The sequence below is a fragment of the Giraffa tippelskirchi genome, chromosome 12 (genome assembly GCF_054371585.1).
Source record: "Giraffa tippelskirchi isolate mGirTip1 chromosome 12, T2T-mGirTip1v1.2.pri, whole genome shotgun sequence".
Classification (NCBI taxonomy): domain Eukaryota; kingdom Metazoa; phylum Chordata; class Mammalia; order Artiodactyla; family Giraffidae; genus Giraffa; species Giraffa tippelskirchi.
The window spans coordinates 84,744,479-84,769,540 of NC_137286.1; the positions used below are offsets into that span (position 1 = coordinate 84,744,479).

The 25,062-nt window shown below is 41.9% G+C and overlaps 1 protein-coding gene across 2 annotated transcripts in view; it reads right to left on the reverse strand.

Annotated features, from left to right (window-relative positions):
• Positions 1 to 25,062, reverse strand: part of EPSTI1 (epithelial stromal interaction 1) — a 96,238-nt gene that overhangs the window by 48,652 nt on the left and 22,524 nt on the right. For both annotated transcript variants that reach the window (XM_081550851.1, XM_081550853.1), the window contains exons 3-6: positions 24,869 to 24,952; positions 20,879 to 20,952; positions 19,978 to 20,061; positions 5,821 to 5,897 (exon numbers count right to left, since the gene is read on the reverse strand). In XM_081550851.1, the coding sequence (XP_081406977.1) occupies positions 5,821 to 5,897; positions 19,978 to 20,061; positions 20,879 to 20,952; positions 24,869 to 24,952 (319 nt within the window). The remainder of the gene's footprint in view (positions 1 to 5,820; positions 5,898 to 19,977; positions 20,062 to 20,878; positions 20,953 to 24,868; positions 24,953 to 25,062) is intronic.

Consider the following 25,062-nt stretch of genomic DNA (forward strand, 5'->3'; position numbering starts at 1 on the left):
GTATGACGTTACAGTGATGAGATACTTAAGTGAAACTATTTTGTAAGTAAATGGCCCGTCAATTTTTGTTTTTTACCAATTATTAATCACATCCTAAGAAAGACAGAAGCTGTTCCTAACATCCAGGAGCTGGCCTGGCACTCATAGCTAAGCCTTGGTCTTCTCCTGTTGAAAGTAATTTCATACAACATCAGTCTCAGAGGAGGTCACTTTATGGCTTATGAAAAAATAAGACTGCTCCATGACATGGCTGAACAAAGAAAAATGTATGAACTGTGTCTAAACTATAAAAATGACTATTAAACTAAACCCCCAATATTTTGGCAAATGATAGAGACTGCTGCTTATTAATCAATTACAGTATTAGTCTCACTCTGCTCTTCCCTCCTTTTAAATAACATATCTGATACCTACTTTGCTATACCCCTGAAATTAACACAACATTGTTAATCAACTGTACTCCACTATAAAATTAAAAGTTTCTTAAAAGCTACTTGATACCGAATCACTATTACTCCTGCTTATTGATAACAGCCAACCCAGAACAAAGCCTTGTCGCCTTGTCTTCTCAAACCCTCTCCCACTTCACCTGGCACAGGCCCAAATCCTATCAGTCTTTTTGGTATCTATAAGTTCACTTCATTAGCATAATATAGAAAGTTATGAATAGGATGACTTTTGGTTCACCTTACTTAGATTATAAAATGTGAGGTTGGATGTAAGCCTACCATATGGATAAGGGATCAGTTTGGCCCTTAAGTGTCCTTTGGAAGCTCCCATGAAGGGCATTAGAAGTTTTGTGAGCATATTAGAAGACAAACTTGGAACCTAAGTATGCATATTCAGCAGACCTGCCTGGATCCCTGGCTCTAAGAAACTAAAACAGATGAAGATGTGCCTCCTAGGAACTAATCACACTACCATTCAAATGGAAGTAAAAGAGATGCATGGCTCCAATGGCAGAAATGAAGAAAACTTCCCAACATTACCATCGGCAGGTGGAGTGCATGGTGATGCTTGGCAATGTAGGAAAAAGAAGGTCCTATTTGGGAATGAGCTTGGTTCCAAACGCTTTTCCAACTAAGGTTTTAAGAACTGAGCCCTGGACTTCCCTGGTGGTCCAGTGGTTAAGAATCCACCTGCCAATGCAGGGGACATGGTTCAATCCCTAGTCTGGGAAGATGCCACATGCTGTGGAGCAACTAAGCCCGGGTGCCACAGCTACTGAGCCTGTGCTCTAGAGCCCCAGGGCACCACAGCTACCAAAGCCTGCAGGCCCTAGGGCCTGCACCCCACAACAAGAGAAGCCACCACAATGAGAAGCCTGCACACTGCAACTGGAGCCCCTGCTTGTGCAACTAAAGAAAGTCAGCACACAGCAGCGAAGACCCAATGTAGCCAAAAATAAATAAACAAATAAATAACTTAAAAAAAAAAAAAGGAACCGAGCCCCTTCTCCCCTAGAAATATTGAATATTGAGTCCAGCCAGGAGAGTTCACAAAAGCCCATGCACCCTACAGTAAGCAGTAAGCTTAACTGTGGAATTAATCCCATGTGAGACCTGGAGGAGGATGTCATTCACGTGTGAGGAAAATCAGAGAAAGCAGACATCATTCCTAGGTTTTTCTTTTGCCTCCTGCAGGCAAAATTTAGATCTTCCTTGGAAGAATCAGAAGTCAATTTTACCCAAGTCTTTATCTCTGAACTGACCTATAGTCTTCTGCATAGCACCCCCACCCCACGCCATGGAGCTACAGTACTTATCACCCACCCCTAGCCAGATGTTCCTGACCATACGTCTAAAATACTCCTTTTCCCTAGTCCTCCAAATTTCAGGACCAAGATTGGACTGCATCATTCACTGCATCTGTGACTTAGGGGGTGGGCTCAAATTGCACAGTGGAGAGTCAGTTCTAGGATTCTTGAGCATGAAAGTGAAGGGTAGAATTTAAATTATGCAATCCCTCCACCTATAAAATAAAGATGATATATCTCTAATAGGATTGATCTAAAAATTAAATGAAAAAGGTATATAATATGCCTAATATGGCTGAAATACCATAAGTTCTCAATAGTATAGCAGCTTATTACTTTGAAATAGCATTTTAAAAGAGCCAAGCATTTTCTACATTTTTAAAACTATACAAATGTATAATCTATTATATTAAATGATTATTAGATAGGAATTAAAATTATAAATGCTTCAAACACACACAATTCTCATTTCTCCAGCAAATCTTTATGAAAGCACTGTTTTTCCTAGCACCTGCACCCAAAATGCATCTGATTGCCCCATTCACACCTTACCCTAGCCCCCATAACTCATTATGTAGTCTCCAAATTCAAACCTGTCTTGACATCCATCCAAAAGCCACATGGTTAGAAAGATGACTATGACTCAAAATAAATTACCATTTAAATTTAAAATGCTGAAATTTGAAAAATCTAAATCACAACATCCTTTCTTTGATTATAACAACACACACACAGGTTTATTAACTGTTACTTCAAATCCTTAAATCTACCAGTACTACTGATTCATTAAAAAAAAAAAAAATCCTGAAAAATCACATTTCACCCTTTATAAGCAGTAAAGAATGACAGAGTAAAATAATGATGAAAACTATGCCAAGGTTAGAAGCCTATTTCTACCCTTCACTTTCATGCTCAAGAATCCTAGAACTAACTCTCCACCGTGAAATCTGAGTCTGTCCCCAGCCAGAATAGCAGACTTGATGCACCATTAATCTGGTCTGTTCTCAGCCGCCAATTGAAATAGTCACAGTCGTTCGATTGTTAAGGAAAAGACAGTACCGCAGAAGTACATTCCAGAGGTCCTTTCATAAAAGCCATCCCGTGCGCTCCATCTGCATGTGCAATCTGCTTGTGTATTTTCAGCCAGCTTGCATGGGCAGATTAATGTGTACAATTAGAAAGCAACCTCACAGGCATTCAATAAACTGCCTTCATTATTATACTCAGGAGAGTCCCTTTGGATGTCAATAAAAGCCTAGTTTTCTGCCTGTTAGCTAAATAATTGACAACACTAAAAATAATCAGAAGCAAATGAACAAGCCTGGAACAAGGTGGTAAGAAAGAGCACATTAAGATTCCCATGGTGGTGCCCCAGGATACTATCAGGAGCTTTTTCTCCAGCAACTTGGAGTTACAGTCTGCTCAAGTCCATGGTTGCCCTTCTCTACAGAAAACAAAACAAAGAACACCACTCCCAGTCTGATAGTTGAATCACACATATCATGGCGTTGAAAATATTTCTTATTTGTGTTTCTATTTTGTGATCCTTCATTTGAACACCTTCAGAAGAATCTAATTTTGGGGTGAGAGGATGCAATAGGGAACAGCCTGGTTGGTCTAGTGAAGACTTTGTGCTGTTAAAATTCTAACAGCTCAGGGGAGACTTCCCTGGTGGTCCAGGGGCTAAGACTCCATGCTCCCAATGCAGGGGGCCCAGGTTTGATCTCTGGTCAGGAAACGAAGATCCCACATGCTGCAACTAAAGATCCTGCGTGCCACCACGGAGGTCAAAAATCCCCTGTGCTGCAACAAAGACCTGGTGCAGCTAAAAAAATGTTAAAAAAAAAAAAAAAAATCCTAACAGCTCTCCTATTCAGTTTCTCCACCATAAATTGATTCTAAGAAAACATCATAAAGGCTTGTTATACAGAGGATCCATGTTTTCCAAGAAGTTTCTTTCATATTTCTAGCTATATAATGGTCATTCATTTCATTAGCTACTAGCCTTTTAATTTCGAAAGCACTTCAAAACAAAATATACTTAAAACACACACACATATACTTCTTGTGTTTCTCAATAGGCTTTAAAAATCAATTTGAGATACTTCTCATTTTCAGCCAATTTCTCTTTTCCCTGGTTAACCGGGACTTTTACGATAAGCATAAGAAAGCAAGAGTGAAATGTGCATGAAATTGAATTCAGCTCCACTGATAGTGTGTGAGGTGGCTTAGGGTAGAATTATTTTTTCATTACAGAAAAAGGATGATCTCTAATATTTAGTAAAACACAAACTCAAGAAGCTGGAGGACTAGGAAAAATAAAAAAGGTTTGATGACACAATTTCCCACATCCTCTAAAACTCTAAGAATCTCTTATCCTTCACCTTATAGTGTTAAAACTTTGCAGAGGATGGGCTTGTTTTACTAGTCCTGTACCTATGACTCCTCACAGTGAGAAGGTCTTCCCTTTTCCAGTGTGAAAGGAGGATGCCACAGGATAAATACATTTTATTATGTATTACAATACATCACAATACTAAAATACTTTCTTATGATCTCCAGGCAACATGCCCCCATGGATTCCCTGTGTCTCCTTCAACTCCTCCGATTGGCCAAGAAATCAACTCTCATCCATTATCTACCAAAGAAGGCAGAGGCCACAATACATTAACCCAAATCTATTGCCTGCCTCCCTCAATCTCTAGGACAGTCAACTTCTCTTGGTGTTTAGCTTCACACCAGCTTCCTTACCCCTTCCCTGCCTTAAAACAAAAGTGCGGAAAGATAACGCCATTCATTAGCACTTCCACCCAACCCCATTCCATCTCCCACTTTTTACCTGGCCTGGGTAGCAGAGGCAAAGCACCCCATTTGACAAGGGGCAAAGTGAAATATTGAGAAACATATTTTGCATTCCAACCTGAGTCTTAAAGCAAGGAGTTGTTGCTTACAACAGAGGCAGGAAAATTTCAGTGGAATGAGAAAACCAGAGAGGGCTGTACTGAGAAGAGGAATACACTTTAGGGTGTCACATATGCTCACACCAACATGCGAACAAGCTTAAATTCTGAAAATGAGGTATAACGATGGGAACAGATAAGAGGAAGCAGTCAGAACAATCCATCTGAAAGTGGGAGGCCAATGTCTAGCTCTGGTGCGACCAAAAATCTCTACACAGTCTCAACAAAATGAGTTTTCTGATCTCATTCAACAAGAAGCTCTCTCTGTACAAAGTTACTTATCAAGTCCCCATAAAATGAAATCACTTGTATACCATTTATGTATTTTATTTAATCCTTACAAATGGCTGATGGGATATTACTAACCCTATTAGGGAAAAAACAAAACTACTGAGGTTTCAAGAAGTTTAGCAGTTTGTCCAAGGTCACAGCTGGAGAATGGAGCTAGCATTTTGAACCCAGATCTGCTTGGTTTTAATTCTACAATATTTGGTATTAATCTAGGGAAAAAAATACGGCTCTTCGATTTTGTCTGTTCTTTTAGGCGGTGTTACTTAGAGCTGGGACACAAACTTATCATAAAGCACATTGTGGTTGCCCTATACACATTAGCTGCTGTGATTCCCAAGTCACAATGGAAAAAGTACCTTGATGGATGACCATCAATTGGAGCTTTGCTGATAACTGTGAAATTATTTCTCAAATCTTGTTTACAAAAATATAAGTCCTCAGTCCATTAGCTAAATCCCTAGTTAGATTCTGCTTAGGTACTTCATTTCAAACAGCATCTTGCTTATATTGGTGTTTCGGAAGTCTTCATAATCAAAACTAACCTGGATTACCAAAAAATCAAGCCCTCCAAGTTATTTAGAATATGGAATTTTTCAAACTTAGCAGTATTCTTTCTAATCTGTTGACTACTAACCACAACTTTGGTGAGTATAGATGTCTCCAAACTTAGAACCTCACTTTTAGAGTTCAATTACATAATTAATAGCCAAGAATTCATTACCAGATATTTTAAACAGTTACCATCACCTGGAATTTAAAAGCACAATGAACAATATCTCTGTAAAAGGTACAAAGTTCTGAAAACAAACTTACTATTGCTGATGCTCTCTAATAAAAGTTTCTCTCCTGAGGTTTTCTTGAAGTCTTTTTTTCTCCTCTAATTTGTTGCTCTGAAATTGCAAGTAACAAAATATTGTCTTTTAAGGAAGCTTTAGGTGAAAATGTTGGCTTAAAACTCAACATTCAGAAAACTAAGATCATGGCATCCAGTCCCATCACTTCATGGCAAATAGATGGGAAAACAATAGAAACAGTGAGAGACTTTATGTTTTAGGCTCCAAAATCACTGCAGATGGTGACTGCAGCCATGAAATTAAAAGACGCTTGCTACTTGGAAGACAAGTTATGACCAACGTAGACAGCATATTAAAGAGCAGAGACATTACTATGCCAACAAAGGTCTGTCTAGTCAAGGCTATGGTTTTTCCAGTGGTTATGTACGGATGTGAGAGTTGGACGATAAAGAAAGCTGAGTGCCAAAGAATTGATGCTTTTGAACTGTGGTGTTGGAGAAGACTCTTGAGAGTCCCTTGGACTGCAAGGAGATCCAAACAGTCCATCCTAAAGGAAATCAGTCCTGAATATTCATTGGAAGGACTGATGCTGAAGCTGAAACTCCAATACTTGGACCACCTGATGTGAAGAACTGACTCATTTGAAAAGACCCTGATGCTGGGAAAGATTGAAGGCAGGAGGAAAAGGGGACAACAGAGGATGAGATGGTTGGATGGCATCACCAACTCAATGGACATGAGTTTGAGTAAACTCCGGGAGTTGGCGAGGGACAGGGAGGCCTGGAGTGCTGCAGTCCATGGGGTCGCAAAGAGTCGGACATGACTGAACTGAATTGAACTGAACTGAACTAAGCAGAATCATGATGTTAAAATTACCCAAGGTCCAAAATCTTTAGGTTCTAGTGGCCTCCATAATCCATCATGGTGCCTCGCAGGGCTGCGAAGATGACACCCCTCTCACAACTTTTGGGCCCTACACTGAAAGCCAGAAGCCCCAAGTTCTTTCCATGGTCCCCCTCTCCCAGCTTGATGGGTATAATCAAAAAAATCAGTATTTCATATTTTTAATCTTAGTTCAGATGATAGCAATATTTCTATCTTAAGCAATGTTTTCAAAATGTTCTAGGGAAAACATAAAATATCCATACCACTCATGTTAAATGAAAATGATGATAAATGGTTTAATAGTTCATATAAATATATATATGTGTGTATATATATATATGGTTAAATAGTTTATACTACATATCTTACTCTATATCCTGATAAAGCATTTAGGAAACAATTTTCAATAAGCCAATTCAATTCCCTTCTGACTTAGAATCAGACACTTAAAGCTGTTGAGAGACAGAACAGCAAATGTCCAAAATAAGCCATTGCTTAAATACTCTTCTCCTTTTTTTTAATTAGTTGTTTGGAGAGTCTAAAGAATTTCACATTTGATATTACTGTGATATTACTGTCACCATGGCTCTGACATATTTTAATCCAACTTAATAACCCAGAAACACTTGCTTATTTTTTTTTTACTATGATACAACTGTCATTTTTTAAATTTGCTTATGAAAAACAAGTAGACTTCCTAGACAGCAAATTTAATGGGGAGTTGAGACAAGTTCTACAACACAGGAGAGATTTGAAGTTTTAATGTCAACCATCTTTTATTTGCTTTAATAAAAAAACAATAGACTTGTCCACTGGGAAGACCTGTGAAAAGGGAATATGGAAATCATCACTTCCAAACTCTAACATAAGCTTAGTTCCATTTTCCAAAGGGGGAAAACATTGTTCATTTCCGTGGAAGTCTTCATTCTCACAGAACTATTTATTTATCCCATCTTGAAAGGTAAAATGAATGATTTCAGTTTCAGGAAAAAAAAAAAACCATAAGGAAAATTTACTACAATCTGAAAGCATCAGTTATAATACAAGGCAATGGGGTTATTAATGAAACAGTTCTAGGAAGGAAACGGAATAAACATGATCTCAATCTAGAAAAAAAATCATGACTCATGAGAGCAAAAGTGGTCAATTTTGATGAGCTCCCCACATCTCCAGCGGAGAAGGCAGTGGCAACCCACTCCAGTACTCTTGCCTGGAAAATCCCATGGGCGGAGGAGCCTGGTAGGCTGCAGTCCATGCGGTCGCGAAGAGTCGGGCATGACTGAGCAACTTCACTTTCACTTTTCACTTTCATGCATTGGAGAAGGAAATGGCAACCCACTCCAGTGTTCTTGCCTGGAGAATCCCAGGGACGGGGGGGCCTGGTGGGCTGCCGTCTATAGGGTCGCACAGAGTCGGACACAACTGAAGCGACTTAGCAGCAGTAGCAGCAGCCACATCTCCAGGGGAAGAAAAGGGGGCCAAGAGTTAAAAGACAGCAAGCAAGCAGGAGGTATTGATCAAACCAAAACTAGGAATGCAACTGAGAGAACAGTGAGAAAGCCACACAGGCATCTAGAGACCAAGGCTGGGTTCCTTCAGCAAGGTCAGAAACTGGAACATGGACTCTCATCTCTTCACTAATAGATTGTCACTGTACTCAGCTCACAGAAATAGTTACCCAGTAGCTGAATTCTATCCAACAAAGGTCTGTTTATCCCTGAAGAGTTGGTGGAGAAGTATTTTTCAACATTCTAGAGCATTTGAGTATTCAATACCTACCACTGTGGTAGTTGTTTAGTTGTTTTGTGTTGTTCAGTCACCAAGCCGTGTCTGACTCTTTGCGACCCCATGGACTGTAGCCCGCCAGGCTCCTCTGTCCATGGGATTCTCCAGGCAAGAATACTGGAGTGGGTTGCCATTTCCTTCTCCAGGGGATCTTCCCAACCCAGGGATCAAACCCATGTCTCCTGCTTGGCAGGCAGATTCTTTGCCACTGAGCCACTAATCCAAATACTTAGATTTAGTCAGACTCTTTCTTTCTTTCCATTTAACAATGAGTTAAGGAGTCACTCAACCATACTTACACATGCCTATACAAAAGCAAAATGTAAAATATCTAAGAACATGAGGTCCAGAAGAAAAAATTATGGAGTCAGTTCTAGGTTCACCATCACTGAGTGACCTTAAGCAAATCATTTACTATCACTGAATCCCATGCATTCAGTAAATGTTCATCAAATGCCAATATATGCTCCATTCTGTGTTCTGTTAGATGCTGAGAATACAGATATAAACAGAGCAGTGCCTACTCTGGAAAATTCGAGAAGTTAGCTGGGACCATAGATAAGAAAGCCATGATGGCAAAGTGTAAAATATATTAGGGAATAGAGGTTTGCAAATCTGTAGTATGAATATACGGAGAAGGCAATGGCACCCCACTCCAGTATTCTTGCCTGGAAAATCCCATGGATGGAGGAGCCTGGTAGGCTGCTGTCCATGGGGTCTCCTAGGAGTCGGAAACAACTGAGCGACTTCACTTTCCCTTTTCACTTTCATGCATTGGAGAAGGAAATGGCAACCCACTCCAGTGTTCTTACCTGGAGAATCTCAGGGACGGGGGAGCCTGGTGGGCTGCCATCTATGGGGTCGCACAGAGTCGGAGACGACTGAAGCGACTTAGCGGCAGCAGCAGCAGCAGTATGAATATAAAGAAAAAAGCACAGAACTGGCCTGTTGGAGAAATGCTTTCAACAGTTCCCATAAACATTCATTCCGTGCCTTCTATGTGGCAGGCCCTGTCTTGGGTTAGGGGTAGAGTCGGTGTTAGCCAAAATTTGAATAACATTTGGAACGTGGTTTCTAACCTTGGGTTCATGAATTAGGTATCTGATAGGAGTATGCTCAGTTTTATGGTGAATGAGTTCATAGCTTTCTTTCTTCAGATTTCCCTAGGGGTTGATGACCAAATAAAAGGATAAGAACCATGGATCTAGTGAGAGATAAAAACTCTAGATGGAGACCAGTATTAAACAAGAACTTCACAGGAGGAAAAGGGGGTGATGGGAGCAGGATGCTGCCTTCCACTGTATGAGTCCCTTACTTCCCAGGGGACTACCAGAGAGGTCCGAAGGGCTAAAATAGAGGCAGCATTCAGCTCCCGAAGCTTTGCATCCCAGCATAGGGGGCTTCAGCATGGCAGACGTATCTTTCTCTATTTCTCACAAAGGTACCATCTGTCACCTTTGTGACAATCTGAGCACCCACAGAACTGACTGCCTGGATGAAGCATCTGTTTCTAAATTGCACAAAGGCAATGGTGGGCTAGTTATGGCCCTGAATAGGAAAAGAGCATTTTTATAACATGTATTTCCAATACCGAAAGGCAGAAGAGAATATATCAGTTCAGGGAACCCCAAGAAGCTTATAGATAAATTCAAAGAAGTTTGTATGAGATGGGTGTAAGATAAGATTGAGAAAGCAGGAAGGGGCAATTATAAAGAAATTTATATGCCAAGTAAAGGAGTTTGGACTTCCCTTAAGGCAATGATGAGCCATTGTGTTATTTTAAGCAGGATAGTAAGCAGTTAATCCTGAAAGCAACATGAAGGATAAGACACAGAAAGGACCACAAATATAAAAACCAATGGTGTGGTCCTCACAATCTACATCATAAAATTATGAGTCCCAAATTAAGACAACACAGACATAAAAGAAAGGACAAACTCTGGGAAAATGTAGGAGACAGAAATAAGAGGAGAGTAAAAAGGAAATATGGGAGGTGGGCTATATTAATGTGTGTGTGTGTGTGTGTGTGTGTGTGCGCGCGCGCGTGCTCAGTCCTGTCAGACTCTTTGCAACCTCATGGACTATAGCCTGCCTGGTTCCTCGGTCCATGGAAATTTCCAGGCAAGAATACTGGAGTAGGTTGCCATTTCCTTCTCCAAGGGATCTTCCCAACCCAGGGATCAAACTCACATCTCTTGCACCTCCTGCATTGGCAGGCAGATTCTTTACCTCTGTGCCACCTGGGAAATCCATATTACTATAAGATGAGTCAAAAAAGGGGGAAGATTACAGGTGCCTATGATTTAAGAGCATCAGAATGAATATGAGATCAGTTTTGAACGTGTTAGGAGTATGCTCATTTGTATTTGAGATATACTGTGGCACGTCTAGAAAGGAATAGCAAGCATACAGTAAAATAAATGTTCTGCGATTCAGGAATACAGTCCGGAGATGTGGCTTTCACAAATCATCAGCACAAGCAAAATTCAGACATGGAAAGGTGGGGGCTTTCACCCAGGAATATGGCAGCACAGGGCAATGAGAAGATGAATGGGAGGGACCTGATAGAACATCAGTAGAAAAACAAGCAGAGAACAGGGTCCAGAGGAAATGCAGAAGGGGAGAATTTGAAGGACAGAGTGCTCAATAGATACAATATTACAAACAGTTTAAATAAATTAGGAGCTGAAGAGTCTCCACTGGATTTTTCAACTAAGCTCCACTGGTGATCATAGCTAGATCCATACCAATGATTTATTAGAGACTGAAGTCAAATTTGGCCAACCAAGGAGCAAGTAAAGGTGAGGACTCAAAGAAGGTAAGTTCCTAAAAGCCAGCTGAGCTCAGCAAATCACCTGGGGAGCATCACTTAAAACAGATTTTGGAGGGGAGCAGTTCAGATGATTGATAGGAGTTGGTCTACAGACTGGCATGTGGGAATCCAGTGGGGCAGGAAAGACTTTCAAGAAGCTGAGCTGTGATGCTTGGGAGGGAGGAGTTGAAAGCAAGGCAGGATAGAGACAATTTGCTTTCAAGGTGAGAGATTTGAGTATGATTATACCCCAAGAGAGAAAAACAAACAAGGAAGCTACAAGAGAAAAGGAGCCTTAACCAACGGAGGAACAAGGTTCCTGAGGACGAGGGAGGCAGGATGGGATGGGATGGGAAGCACAGTGGGAGAATCCATCACGGCAACAAGGAAAAGCCGTTTCTTATTCCTCCCGAGATGAGGTGGGCATAGAAACAGCAAAGAAAGAGTAAGGAAACAGGAAAATATAGAGACTTTCAGCCTCATGGTCTTTATTTCCGAGATGGTGGAACTGAGGTCATGTGTTGAAAATGAAAAATGAGGATAAGGGAGAAAGACGCTGATAATTAGAGATGAGCCTAGACTGCAAAGGAAAATGCTGTGCTCTGGGGATGATTAAAGACCCAGCTGAGAGGGAAGCCCAACAATTTCTGTGAGAAGAGGAGCCAAGTGTGTTTTTTCTCCAGCAACCCAGTTCATGTGAGCTTAGTGAAAATGATTAAGCCGATCCAGTTCATGTGTAAAATAAAAATCCTGTCTGCCATCCACACGAGAGGTTGATACGGCAGTAGAGGCAGGGACTTACCAGATGGTCCAGGGGTTATTTAAGACTCTGCCCTGCAATACAGGTGACTGTGGGTTCAATCCCTGACTGGAGACCTAAGATCCTACCTGCCTCGGAGCAACTAAGCACAGGTGCCACAACGACTGAGCACCCCCCACACACACACACACACCCTGCAACTAGAGTCCATGCACTGCAACGGGAGAGCCACGTGCCGCAACTAAGACCCGACTCAGCCAAATAAATAAATATTTTAAAAAATGATAAGAGAGTCAAATGAGATAGGGTGCTTGTTTACAAACAATAGTTAGGTCAGGGCACCTTATTCAGTGCTTACTTAGCACTGTCCATGGTATTCAATACAAAGGGATCTGCAGGTATTGTATCCTTTAATCCCACCAGTCCCATTATTATATTATTATACCCATTTTACAGATAGTGGCTTCCCCGATGGCTCAGCGGGTAAAGAATCTGCCTGCAATGCAGGAGACACAGGAGATGTGAGTTGGATGCCTGGGTCGGGGAGATCCCCTGGAGCAGGAAATGGCAACCCATTCCAGTATTCTTGCCTGGAGAATTCCATGGACAGAGGAGCCTGGTGGGCTACAGTCCATGGTTGCAAAGGGTCGGTCGGACATCACTGAGTGACTAACACACACACACACTTCATTACAGATAAGGAAAGTGAAGCATAAACGAACAGCTTACATTTTTAGTCCTATATCTGCATTTCAGAGATATCATTAACATCCCAACATTATGTGTTAATTAATGGGGTCAATTAATGGGACCCTACTGCATTTCAACAGTCAGAGGCTTAATGCCCACGCTGGGTCATGCACAAAGAAATGCATGATGTAGGAACCATATTTCTGGGAAAAACTTAAAAGTTTTGTTTTGTTCCTTGAAAGTTTTCAGAAATGGAAACTCTTCCCAATTTTTAAAAGCAGTATTTGAACAATTACCTTGATGTTGAGTTTTAACCCTAAAATTGTTCTAAAGTCATTAGCCCTTGCTACTATTTGATTCCTAGAAATAAGCTATGGGTGTGAATCCTTAAAAACATGTATCTGGATGCATCTCTGCACCTAATGCAGACCTTGTTTTCTACGCTAACAGAAAATGAAGTTCAGTTCAGTTCAGTTGCTCAGTCATGTCCGACTCTTTGCAACCCCATGAATCGTAGCACGCCAGGCCTCCCTGTCCATCACCAACTCCCGGAGCTTGCTCACACTCATGTCCATCGAGTCAGTGATGCCATCCAGCCATCTCATCCTCTGTCGTCCCCTTCTCCTCCTGCCCCCAGTCCTTCCCAGCATCAGAGTCTTTTGCAATGAGTCAACTCTTCGCGTGAGGTGGCCAAAGTGTTAGAGTTTCAGCTTCAGCATCAGGCCTTCCAGTGAACACCCAGGACTGATCTCCTTTAGGATGGACTGGTTGGATCTCCTTGCAGTCCAAGGACTCTCGAGTCTTCTCCAACTCCACAGTTCAAAAGCATCAATTCTTCGGCGCTCAGCTTTCTTCACAGTCCAACTCTCCCGTCCATAGATGACTACTGGAAAAACCATAGCCCTGACTAGATGGACCTTTGCTGACAAAGTAATGTCTCTGCTTTTTAACATGCTATCTAGGTTGGTCATAACTTTCCTTCCAAGGAGTAAGCGTCTTTTAATTTCATGGCTGCAATCATCATCTGCAGTGATTTTGGAGCCCAGAAAAATAAAGTCTGACACTGTTTCCACTGTTTCCCCATCTATTTGCCATGAAGTGATGGGACCAGATGCGATGATCTTAGTTTTCTGAATGTTGAACTTTAAGCCAACTTTTTTCACTCTCCTCTTTCACTTTCATCAAGAGGCTCTTTAGTTACTCTTTACTTTCTGCCATAAGGGTGGTGTCATCTGCATATCTAAGGTTATTGATATTTTTCCGAGCAATCTTGATTCCAGCTTGTGCTTCATCCAGCCCAGCGTTTCTCATGATGTACTCTGCATATAAGTTAAATAAGCAGGGTGGCAGTATACAGCCTTGACTTACTCCTTTTGAAGTAGGTATGAAGTAGTTCCTACCTCACTTTTTGCATTAAAACTAACTAATGATGCTTTTTGGTGTCTATAGAAAATACCATGACCTCTAGGGCTCCACATAACTTCATCAGCTTTATGACTTAATAGTTTATTGGAAACAGCAAAGAAAGGTTTCGTTTGCCACTCAGATTTCTAGTTGGTTTCTTGCCCTCTCTTGACATCCTGATGCTCTAAGAAGTTGGGAGAATCGAATGAAAATATTCGTAAACTATATAGCACTTAAAAGTAATTTAAGTGTTAAGTAATTTCAAACAGGTGTTGATCAAAAGCAGAATACGATAAATCCAAGAGGTAAAGAAGGTCTTTGACGTGGACTTGGAGATTTTTATTTTTTAAGTTTGTGGGCATTATGAAAGTCTGAAAAAAATCAAATTATTATTTAATTCATCAATGTGATTATGAGGGGAAAGTGTGGTGGAGGTTTCTTTCCATGGCACTGCATTTGGGCGAAAGGCTTGCTATGACAGTTCCTGAAAACTGTCTACCATGCTGAGATCAGTGACAAAGCAAGTACTTGCACGTGTTATGCTGTTTTATTTTTTTCAAGGACTGTATTTTACTGATGCACTAATATTTTAGAGATATTTTCTCTTCCATATAGATTTCCAAGAAGGGAAATTAATACACTATATAACCACATGGATTGTATTAGCTTTCTGTTGGTGCTATACCAACTATAAACTTAGTGGCTTAAAACAATGTAAATTTGTTAATAATCTTACAGTTCTGGAGATCAGAAGTCCAAAATGGGGCTCATGGGGCTCAAACAATATACTGAGGTTGAGGGAAATTAGCAGATTCCAGTACCAGCTGTCATGTCCACAAGGCTTTCAGGTAGCTAGCAATATGCTGCTGCTGCTGCTGCTAAGTTGCTTCAGTCATGTCCAACTGTGTGCGACCCTATAGACGGCAGCCCACCAGGCTCCGCCGTCCCCGGGATTCTCCAGGCAAGAACACTGGAGTGGGTTGCCATTTCTTTCTCCAATGCATGAAAGTGAAAAGTGAAAGTGAAGTCGCTTAGTTGTGTCCGACTCTTCGCGACCCCATGGACTGCAGCCTACCAGGCTCCTCCGTCCATGGGATTTTCCAGGCAAGAGTACTGGAGTGGGGTGCCATTGCCTTCTCCGCTAGCAATATGAGTGCCCTCCAAAGACTACAGCTGAGTTTTTACTTCTTTCTACCCCTACGATAAGAACTCTGTTTCCAGAAATCACATCTATTTGTATGTTCTGCTATCCTAAGTGCCAGTCATCTGTGTGGTCAGTATAGAATTAGGGGTACCATGCTATGGTTTTGTAGCTCCTACGTATAGGTGTAGTCTCCTATCCAGGGGCCTTCTTCTGTCTTCAAGCCAGCAATAGCAGGCTAAATCTTTCTCCTGCTCTATATCTTCATGCTCTCAATTTTCTGCATCCCTCTTCCCAATTTAAGGAACCTCATGATTACACTGGACCCACCTGAATAATGCAGGCTATTCTCCCTATTTGAATGTAAGTTGACTAGTAACCTAATTCCACCTGCAAACTGAATTCCTCTTTGCCACATAACATCACATCTTCCTAGGTTCTAGGGATTAGAATGTGGAAGAGCAGGGGAGGGGGCGTTATTCTGCCTGGAATACACTTTCAAATCAGATACATAACATGCCAGATAATTCACAGAATTTTTGCCCCCCACTAGCCCTCTGAGGCTTGGTTTTAGAATGGGAGAGAGGGGGGGAGGTCTTATTTCCTTTAGGGTGAAGCAGTGGTGTGCTGATAAATTTTAATACCTAGCTCTAGCAAGGAGGGGAGGGGTGGTTGATTTGTAGCATTTATTGATTCCAGTGGTGAAAATAACCCCTCATGATCAGTTTCAATCTACCAACATGAAGTCAACTAACTCACAAAAATATAACAATCCACTGTCATGAGCCAGTATAAGGAGGTCCTGGTACACCACTGGAAGAGCACACATCATCAACATCCTCTCGTATAGGGAATGCAAGTTTACCTGAAGCATCCTGGTGCCCTGTCCTAAGTTCCCCTGAGCCCCCAGGATTAACTCCTCCCGGACACCAATGACATGCTGCTGCTGCTGCTAAGTCGCTTCAGTCGTGTCCGACTCTGTGCGACCCCATAGACGGCAGCCCACCAGGCTCCGCCATCCCTGGGATTCTCCAGGCAAGAATACTGGAGTGGGTTGCCATTTCCTTCTCCAGTGCATGAACAGGAAAAGTGAAAGTGAAGTCGCTCAGTCATGTCTGACTCTTAGCAACCCCATGGACTACAGCCTACCAGGCTCCTCCGTCCATGGGATTTTCCAGGCAAGAGTACTGGAGTGGGGTGCCATTGCCTTCTCCGACCAATGACATGACCAGATGCTAAAGGACTGGCTGCCTTTCATACCTTTGTGCTTATTAAGGATACAGGGAACACAGTTTACTCCCCCCGCACTCACACACAGGTGATGACCAATCAGAAAGAGACCCCGTGTTCCTGGGTGACCCTCCTGCGTGGATGTGTGCTAAGTAGCTTCAGTTGTGTCCGACTCTTTGCAACACCATGGACTATAGCCCGCCAGGCTCCTCTGTCCATGGGATTTCCCAGGCAACAATACTGGAGTGGGCTGCCATGCCCTCCTCCTGGGGATCTTCCCAACCCAGGGATCAAACCTGCGTCTCTTACGTCTCCTGCATTGGCAGACAGGTTCTTTACCACTAGTGCCACCTGGGAAGCCCAGTGACCCTCCCGGGAGAGGACAAAATAAAGGTCACGGGGGTGTTAAGACCAATGGGCCAAGCTGGAACTCCTTGGGTGGCAACAGGCTGCTTGGATTCTCCTTGGCTTGTGGCTCCTAGACAGCCGCCATGTGCCTGGGGAGGAGGGTGGTGTTTTGTATGCTGGTGTCTGTGTGTGTGTTTGCTGTGCATTTTAAAGAATAAGTGCTCCATAAGCACAGCCATTATCGCTTCCCTTGGCCATTTTCACACTGGCAATGTGAAGCATGCCATTTCGAGATGGCTAATGTCCATTTTTCTTTTATCTGACACAAGCTACTAAATAGGCTCACATTTAGTATGAAAGCCACAGATTTATATGCAGTAGGAAAAACTAGGTCAGGTTGGCAGTTGAGCCAATTAGCCGGAGAAGTCAAGTCTGTGGAGGGGCCAGAATGGGCGGCCCCGTCTCTCTCAAGGCAGTTTAGATGAATGCTTCTCAAACCAGGATGTACATAAGAACCACCTGGGGAGCTTGTTAAAATGCCAGTTCTGTTTCAGAAGGTCTGGGGTGGGCTTTGAGATTCTGCATTTCTTTTTTTCTTTTATATTTATTTCTTTGGCTTCATTGGGTCTTAGTTGCAGCATCAGGATCTTCATTGCAGTGAACAGCCTCTCTAGTTATGGCACCTGGGCTCAGCTGCTCTGTGGTACATGGATCTTAGTTATCCTGTGTGCATGCTCAGTCACTTCAATTGGGTCCGACTCTTTGCAACCCCATGGACTGTAGCTCGCCAAGGCTCCTCTGTCCATGGTATTCTCCAGGCAACTAATACTGGAGTGGGTTCCCATGCCCTCTTCCATAGGATCTTCTCGACCCAGGGATTGAACCCGAGTCTCCTGCACTGCAGGCAGATTGTTTACAGCTGAGCCACCAGGAAAGCCCCTTAATTATCCTACCAGGGATCAAATCTTGATCCTCTCCATTGCAAGGCAGGTTGTTAACCACTGGACCACCAGGGAAGTTCCTGCATTTCTAATAAGTGATATTCTAAGGCCGCTGGTTCAAAAACTGCGTTTTGAATGGCAAAGATCTATACATCAACTCTCTCTCCCCATCTCTTACTCTTAGACAAATTCATACCAATAATCATTATAGTTATCATTTTAGAAAAGCCAATTCAGTTGAGACTGTTGTAGTTAATGATTGCTGTACATCTAGTGGTATGGTCTAACTTAGCAAGGAGGGAATGCTGCTTTTACTCAGTGTTAAGGAAAACTGTTTCGGCCACTAACATTTCTGAATAGTATACAGTACATTATTTGAACCACGAAGAAATGAGCTATAAATGACCCACAAGCCAGCCAGTTATGGGTATTAAATGACAACTAGTAAATTGCTTTTAGAATAAGAGTTCACAACACAATTCTTCAGGATCTGCAAGCCTCTTAATTAGTTCCTGGTGATTATTTGATGATTTTCTTAGTTTGACCTGAAATGCAGAAAGACTATGCTATATAAAGAGAATACCTCCTTTACAATCTTGAGACTGAAGTGTAAACCTTCCTCTGAAGGAGGAAAGGGGGTGGGGGGCGGCCTTGAATGGAAAAGAGTGAGGAATAGAGAGGAAGTGAGAGAGAGAGAGATAGGTTTTAAAAAGAATTACTATGAGAATCTTTTCAATGAAGGTGTAATAGCTAATGACTTGGAAGTGAATTGCTGAATCAAATTTAGTAAACAAAGTGCCTATACTCTTTTTTTAATACCACCAGCATTTCATTTCAATTCCTTGTGTATATGTCCAGTCTTATTTCTACCCCAGAGCCTACATCTCTACAGATGTAGCATTTCTATGTCTACACATGTTCCCGGCCTTGGGGACAGAGGAGGTGGAGCTTACAGACTCACATTACAGGAATAGCTCAGAGAGAGGTCGGGGCCTGTCCAGGGTCACACAACACAAGAGGACACCTTCCAAGAAAGACAGGCTGCTCTCCAGCCAGGTATAGAGCTCCCTGGCGAAAGAAAAGACTCATGTTCTTGTGCATTCTATAAGCCATCTGCTTTGGCCTTTGTTAACTCTAACTAGTAAAAGTATCTATTGCTTGGTAACCAGGTTTAAGTTTTGACCAACACTCAATCTTTAAGAGGGAAAAAAAAGAGAGAGAGAGAGAGAGAAAGATAAAGAAAGAGACAACAGGAAAAAGAATTGTGTTTTCATGACTTATACATGCAGCAGATATCATATTTGGTCACTAGTATCATCAGTCAACCTCTTGCCCCCAAACCTCCAACACTTAAAGCCTATGACAGCTTAGGACTTCATGGGGCATGGGAGAAGGAGGAGGCAGATAGAAGAACCGTACATTCTTCCTTCTCTGACGAATGAGCGTCTTCAAGAGGCTTTCCCCCCCAAGCCCCAGAAAGAAGATCTAAACTAAAAACATCACTTTGAGATTTAAACTAGATCATATCACTAATACTGAAATGCAAATGCATACTTTTTACCAGTGAGAAAGACATGTTCACCTGTTTAACAATCAGCCTGGAAAGTTCAATATTTGTACATAAACATGATGGTGTACCACTGGCAGCCATCGTTACTAGTAGCTGTGCCTTCTGGCCAAATACACAGCTGCTCTTTTGACCACCCGCCTGAGGAGGTGAGAGAGTGTGAAGATAATGAACTCCAGATCTGGGACTTCCCTGGTGGTCCAGTGGTTAAAACTCCATGCTTCTAATGGAGCAGGCATGAGTTTGATTCCTGGTCGGGCAACTAAGATCCCATATGCCGTGCGGTACGGCCGATAAAGAAAATAAAATTACTTAAGAAAAACAGTAACACTAGCTCTGAGATGGGTCAGTTTGGATTTGAATCCTACTTCTTCTATTTACTGGCTGTGAGTCCTTGGGCAAGTTATCTGATCCTCTCTCCATGGGGTCACCAAGAGTCGGACATGACTGAGCAACTGAACTGTCAGTTTCATTTGCAAACTTGGACAACAAGAACATTATATACTTCATAGGTTATTGTGAGGATTAAACACTTTGTATATGAACAGTGTGGGAACCTGGCACATCAGAAGCCCTAGGTAAATGTTAGCTTACCATCTTCACCAGTTCCTACCTTCTCTCTCTGAGCTGCCCTCATTTTTTGGACTTCAGCTTCTTCAGCTTCCTTCTTGATTCTTACACATTCTTCTCTTTTTAGCTAAATTGTATTGAGATTACAGAGGACAAAAAGCAGTTACTATTTTTCCGCCTGAACCCCTGGAACACAAAATTATGATGAAAGGCAAATTACAGTATTGTTTTTGCTATAGCATACCATGATTATAGGTTGGTTCTGCAGGCTACTTAGATCACAGAAAATGGTCAAGCTATATCTCCTGCCCATGAAATTTCTCTGTGTTTCTACCTTGATATCTGTTTCTCTGTCTCCCCAGCCCCAAACCACCCCCACCACCAGCCCAGGTTAGGGAGAAGAAAGGGCAGGTAATTTTTCCTTAGTATTTAACTCAGACTTCAGGGACTTCCTTGGCAGTCCAGTGGTTAAGAGTCTGCCTTGCAATGCAAGGGACGCGGATTCAATCCCTTGTTGGGGAACTGCATGCTGCATGGTACAACCAAAAACCAAAAAAAAAACCACCTGAGTTCCTTGTTAAAAAAAAAAAAATCATTGGTTTTTTCATACTACTTTCATGCTTTCATGACTGGAATGAAGTAAACAAATCTATGCTCCTGGAATCAAATATTCAAACCACAATAGAGACTTAAACTGGGGTTGAGGTGGGGGAAATTCCCTTATGAAGGTCCCACTGACTGATACACAGCTTGAGTGAGAATTCACAGTATTTATCCCTTCACTTCTCACATCTCGATTTCTTTGATTTTTGAGATTTTCTTCGGCAATTCGTTTCCAGGTTTTATGCTTTTTGGTAAAGTTACTGTGTTATTTCATGGTTATTTTGAAAGTGCTGGTACTCTAATTTCTTGCCAAATTTAAGCTAAGAGAGATGAATTCTGACCTTCTTCTGGTATTTAGATTGTATCAGTTGAAGCTGTTGTCTCCGCCTGACTTCAGCCTCTGACTGGCTTCCCCCTAAGGAAAAAAGTCACAAAGGTGAAACATGAATGTTAAACTGAAATGTCAGCCATCAAAGACTAATTAAATACATGATAAGTCTACACCACATGTTTCTTTAACATTTTCACACCACTGGAAATAAGGGCCTAACTGAAATTGAGTCCCCCTAAAACCTAGTTCCTCTGCTGAGTTTATGATTAACCTCTCCATCCAAAACAATTATTCCCTTTTTTGTCCAACACCTGTTCTCAAGCTTAAGGAGTCTCAAAGAAAAGGGGGAAATTGTAACTGGGCAAGACCCCTGAGGAAGACCCCAGGATAGAACCTTCTCTCATGTCCTCATATCCTCTACTTTAGCTCCCCTCTGAAGTACCTAGATAATACAGTATCCGATGTATATTTTCCTGAGTTGTTTTATAGATGCTAAAAACGGAAGAAGTTAACTGTGTGATTACAGCATGTAGCCCCCAAGCCCACTGGAGCCTAAGGATTGATAATGTTATAACCCCTGTGATACAGTCCTAGGATCTCACCATCAACCAGTTAGAATTGTGCACAGTCCGATCATATGCTCTGTGACTCCCCTCCCTCACCTGGCCTTTAGAAATGCTTTCTTGAAACCCATCGGGAAGTTCAAGTTTTCTAAGCACTATTTGTCTCCAACTCCTTGGCTGATGCCTTACAATAAACACTGCACTTGACTTCACAAAGCTGTGTTAGTAGACTAGCTTTACTGCACAGGGGCAAGCAGACCCAAATTTGATTCGGTAACTTAACCAATTTTTTTAAGTGAGACATTAAACAATAGTAATTGCATAAAAGAAAGATAAGGCCACATTCCCCCAATAAGAGGACAATGCTATGAGGGTTTTTCAGTCATGTAGGTATTCAAGTTTTTACATAGACTGAAATCACACCTGAAGGTCCATGCTAAATAAGAAATAGTGCTTTGGAAATTCTAGAACATTCTTCCTGCTAGGGTATGACCATTTCTTAACCTAATAAAGATGATAGTCAATGATATTTCCAATGTTTTTCTTCTTTTGATTCTACTGCCCTATATTCAAGTAGCAAAGCTCAGGAAATCCTGAGAGGTCTTGCCATGAGACAAGTATACAGTCTTTATAACCCAGTTTTTAAGTACAATGGGAATATTCTAGGTAAAATTAATGGTCAATCCATACTATTTATTGTTCTTTCTTTATGTATTCAAGAGAAAAAATATCGATGTTAGATTATTCGTCTTCTCTCTCTTAAATCTATAACAGCCAGGGGCCAGAAATCCTTGCAGCTTGACAATCATCTAAGAATTACTGTTTAGGGAGTTCTCGGTGTTTATGCAAGCTTGGCGTGCATATTTTAAAGATGCCTTTGAAATAATCCTCTGGTGCTTTGGTCACTAAAAGTGTCAGCTCTCTGAAAGGTTCACTTACACAGAAGATGCATTAAAACAATTTGCATTCATCATAGTTTTTAGAATTGAACAGTTAAAGACACCATAGAGACTTCTGAGTCCCAAAAGATCTATAACACCTGTTTGGTCCTGGCCCTAAGGAAAGAAATAGTGAGGCCTATTGAAGCTTATATCTAATGTTACAGCTACTTTTAATACCTCCTAGAACCATTCCAACATTTTAAGGGGTAGAGGAATAGAGGCGAAGTTGAGAATTTAAAAAATGGAGAAAATCAGATGTCTAAGCATTTAAAGGTTTTCCTTTAAAACTCATCTCAAAGTTTAATACATGCTAGAACTCTTTGCTACTCGGTGCCCTCTTTCTCTTGACCATTCCTAGATACACCATATACCAGAACTCCTGATCATTTTTGGTTAAGACCCCAAGACAATAGACACCAACATCTCCAAATACCCAAGGCAAGTAAGTGCTTGGCTCCCTAAGCAGGATCTGCAAGGGGGTAACTTAAAATCAGTTTGGGGAACATTAATTGGCAACTACTTTCAGCCTATGAAAGAGGTTAGCTAGGTCAAAGGGAGGTAGAAATCAGAGAAAAGATGTCTTTGTGAATTTCATCTTCTCTGAGTATGTGTTTGGGGAAGGAAGAATCTTCACATCTTCAATGTGAGTAAGAGAGATTTAATGAAAATCATTTGAAGAGCTCAAGCTGTGTCCCCAAAAGCCTGAGGGACCCATGCTTAGGAAAGACAGTGCCAGAAGGCACATGGCTGTCCTCGGGGGCTAGTCAGACTGGTCATCAGGAAGAAGTGGCCACAGGGCAAATGGCCTGTATTCCCAGAGTCTGTGCAAAGAGTGCACATGTGTTTCCCACCCTCCCAACCTGGTTGTCATGAAAGAGAATGCCCATCTAAAGCCACCTCAAAAGGGACTTGCCCACGTGGACAACCCAGAGGTACAATGGAGCTCTACAAAGATAGTCTAGCTACCAGGAGCCAACAGTGAAGCCAGGTACTGCCAGCAGGAAAGTGTCGTCGGTATCAGGGAAAGCCAGGTGAGAGATGGATGGTGGGAAAAGGGGGGACTCTGAAGAACTTCAAGGAATCCCAGGGCTGAGATGCACAGCAAACACATCCCAAAACTTGAGGAAACTGGGATCGGTGCAAGAGAGACCATAAGCTCATCTTCTTCCTTTGACCCACAAGGAGGAGGAATCAATAGAGAAACAGGAATCAATAGAGAAAAATTCAGCCACACTCATTTCCTTTGCCAACTTTCTATCCAAAATAGGCTGGGAATTCCCTGGTGGTCTAGTGGTTAGGACTCTACGCTTCCACTGCAGAGGGCACAGGTTCGATCCCCTATGGGGAACTAGATCCCACATGCCATGTGGCCTGGCAAAAAAAGGAAAGCAGGCCCCAGGCTGGAACAAGGAAGAAGCTTTAATCTCTATTAGCAATAGAGTCATGACCAGTATTTAGGGCTGAACTTACTGAAAAGATACTGTTTTATGCCTAGAATTAGTTGGACAACTTTATTATTTGAGAAAGACCAAAAAGATCTAATCTCATCCAAAGAATATAGGAAAAAACAGACCCATTTAGTATGAGGGGGCCGGTTAGGAAAGACAGAGCTGTCCTCCAGGTTATACCCTTCAAATGCAGCTTATTCAGCATAAAGGTGACATGAGATGAACCCTGTTCATGAAATAAAGTGGGATGATAATGATAATGCTATTGCTTGTACACAATCACCAAATGAGCTTATTTTTACCAACATCTTGGAAGAAGTACTTCTTGCAAACTACTATGAGAGTCAGTGGCCCCTGATTCTACCACATTTGTGCGAACTAAACCTGTGGGAACTGTGTGTCCAGCCCTTTAAGCTCCCAGCTGCTGCTGGCAGAGAGAAGATGTGAACGCTTCGCATGAGAGGACTTCCCTGTTGAGTGAGTCAAACACCAGGCAGAGGTAGACCAGACAATTTATCACGCTGCCATGTGCTCCAGAGGCCCAAAAGTCTCTATTTGCAAATAAAAACACAGGTGATACTATCTTTATACCTACCCTATGTTCCCAGCCCACTGACATCTTACTATTGGAATTGACCCTCCAATTTTTTCTCCCATAACCAGTGAACTGCCATGATCAATATGCTTGTGATAGCACTAATCATGATGGGAGTAAAAGCTATGACAGGGCATATGCAACGTCCCAGGTAAGAATTCTTCAGAGCTGATCAACTAAGAGGCTGTAAATTATTTGGCAATGAAGACATCTTCTTATTCCCCCATAATTGTGGCATCATCTGTTTGCAACTTGCAGAGAGTCAGAAACAACAGTCTACCTGCATACTTTTGACTTTAAATGTATGTTTTGACTTTAAATGCATTTCATTTCAAGCAGCACAATGACCCAACGACCTATAACAGACACTGAAAGACAGACGTGGGCAAGGTGCTAGGCAGATCGTTGGGCGGCCCTGTCCTCTGCATTGAAGCAACTGGCTTGCTGGCTTACCTAGCGTCATGGGCGGTAGGTTAATGGACTTCACCCTTTGCTGTTTCTTCCACATTTCCAGCTCCTCCAGCTCTTTCGCAGCCACTAAGTCAGGTAAGAAATATTAAATCATCAATTTAGAGTGTGAAAAGGACACTTGCTCCCTTGAGATGGACATTTAACTGCATGTGGGCATGAGTGGGTGAGATATCCAG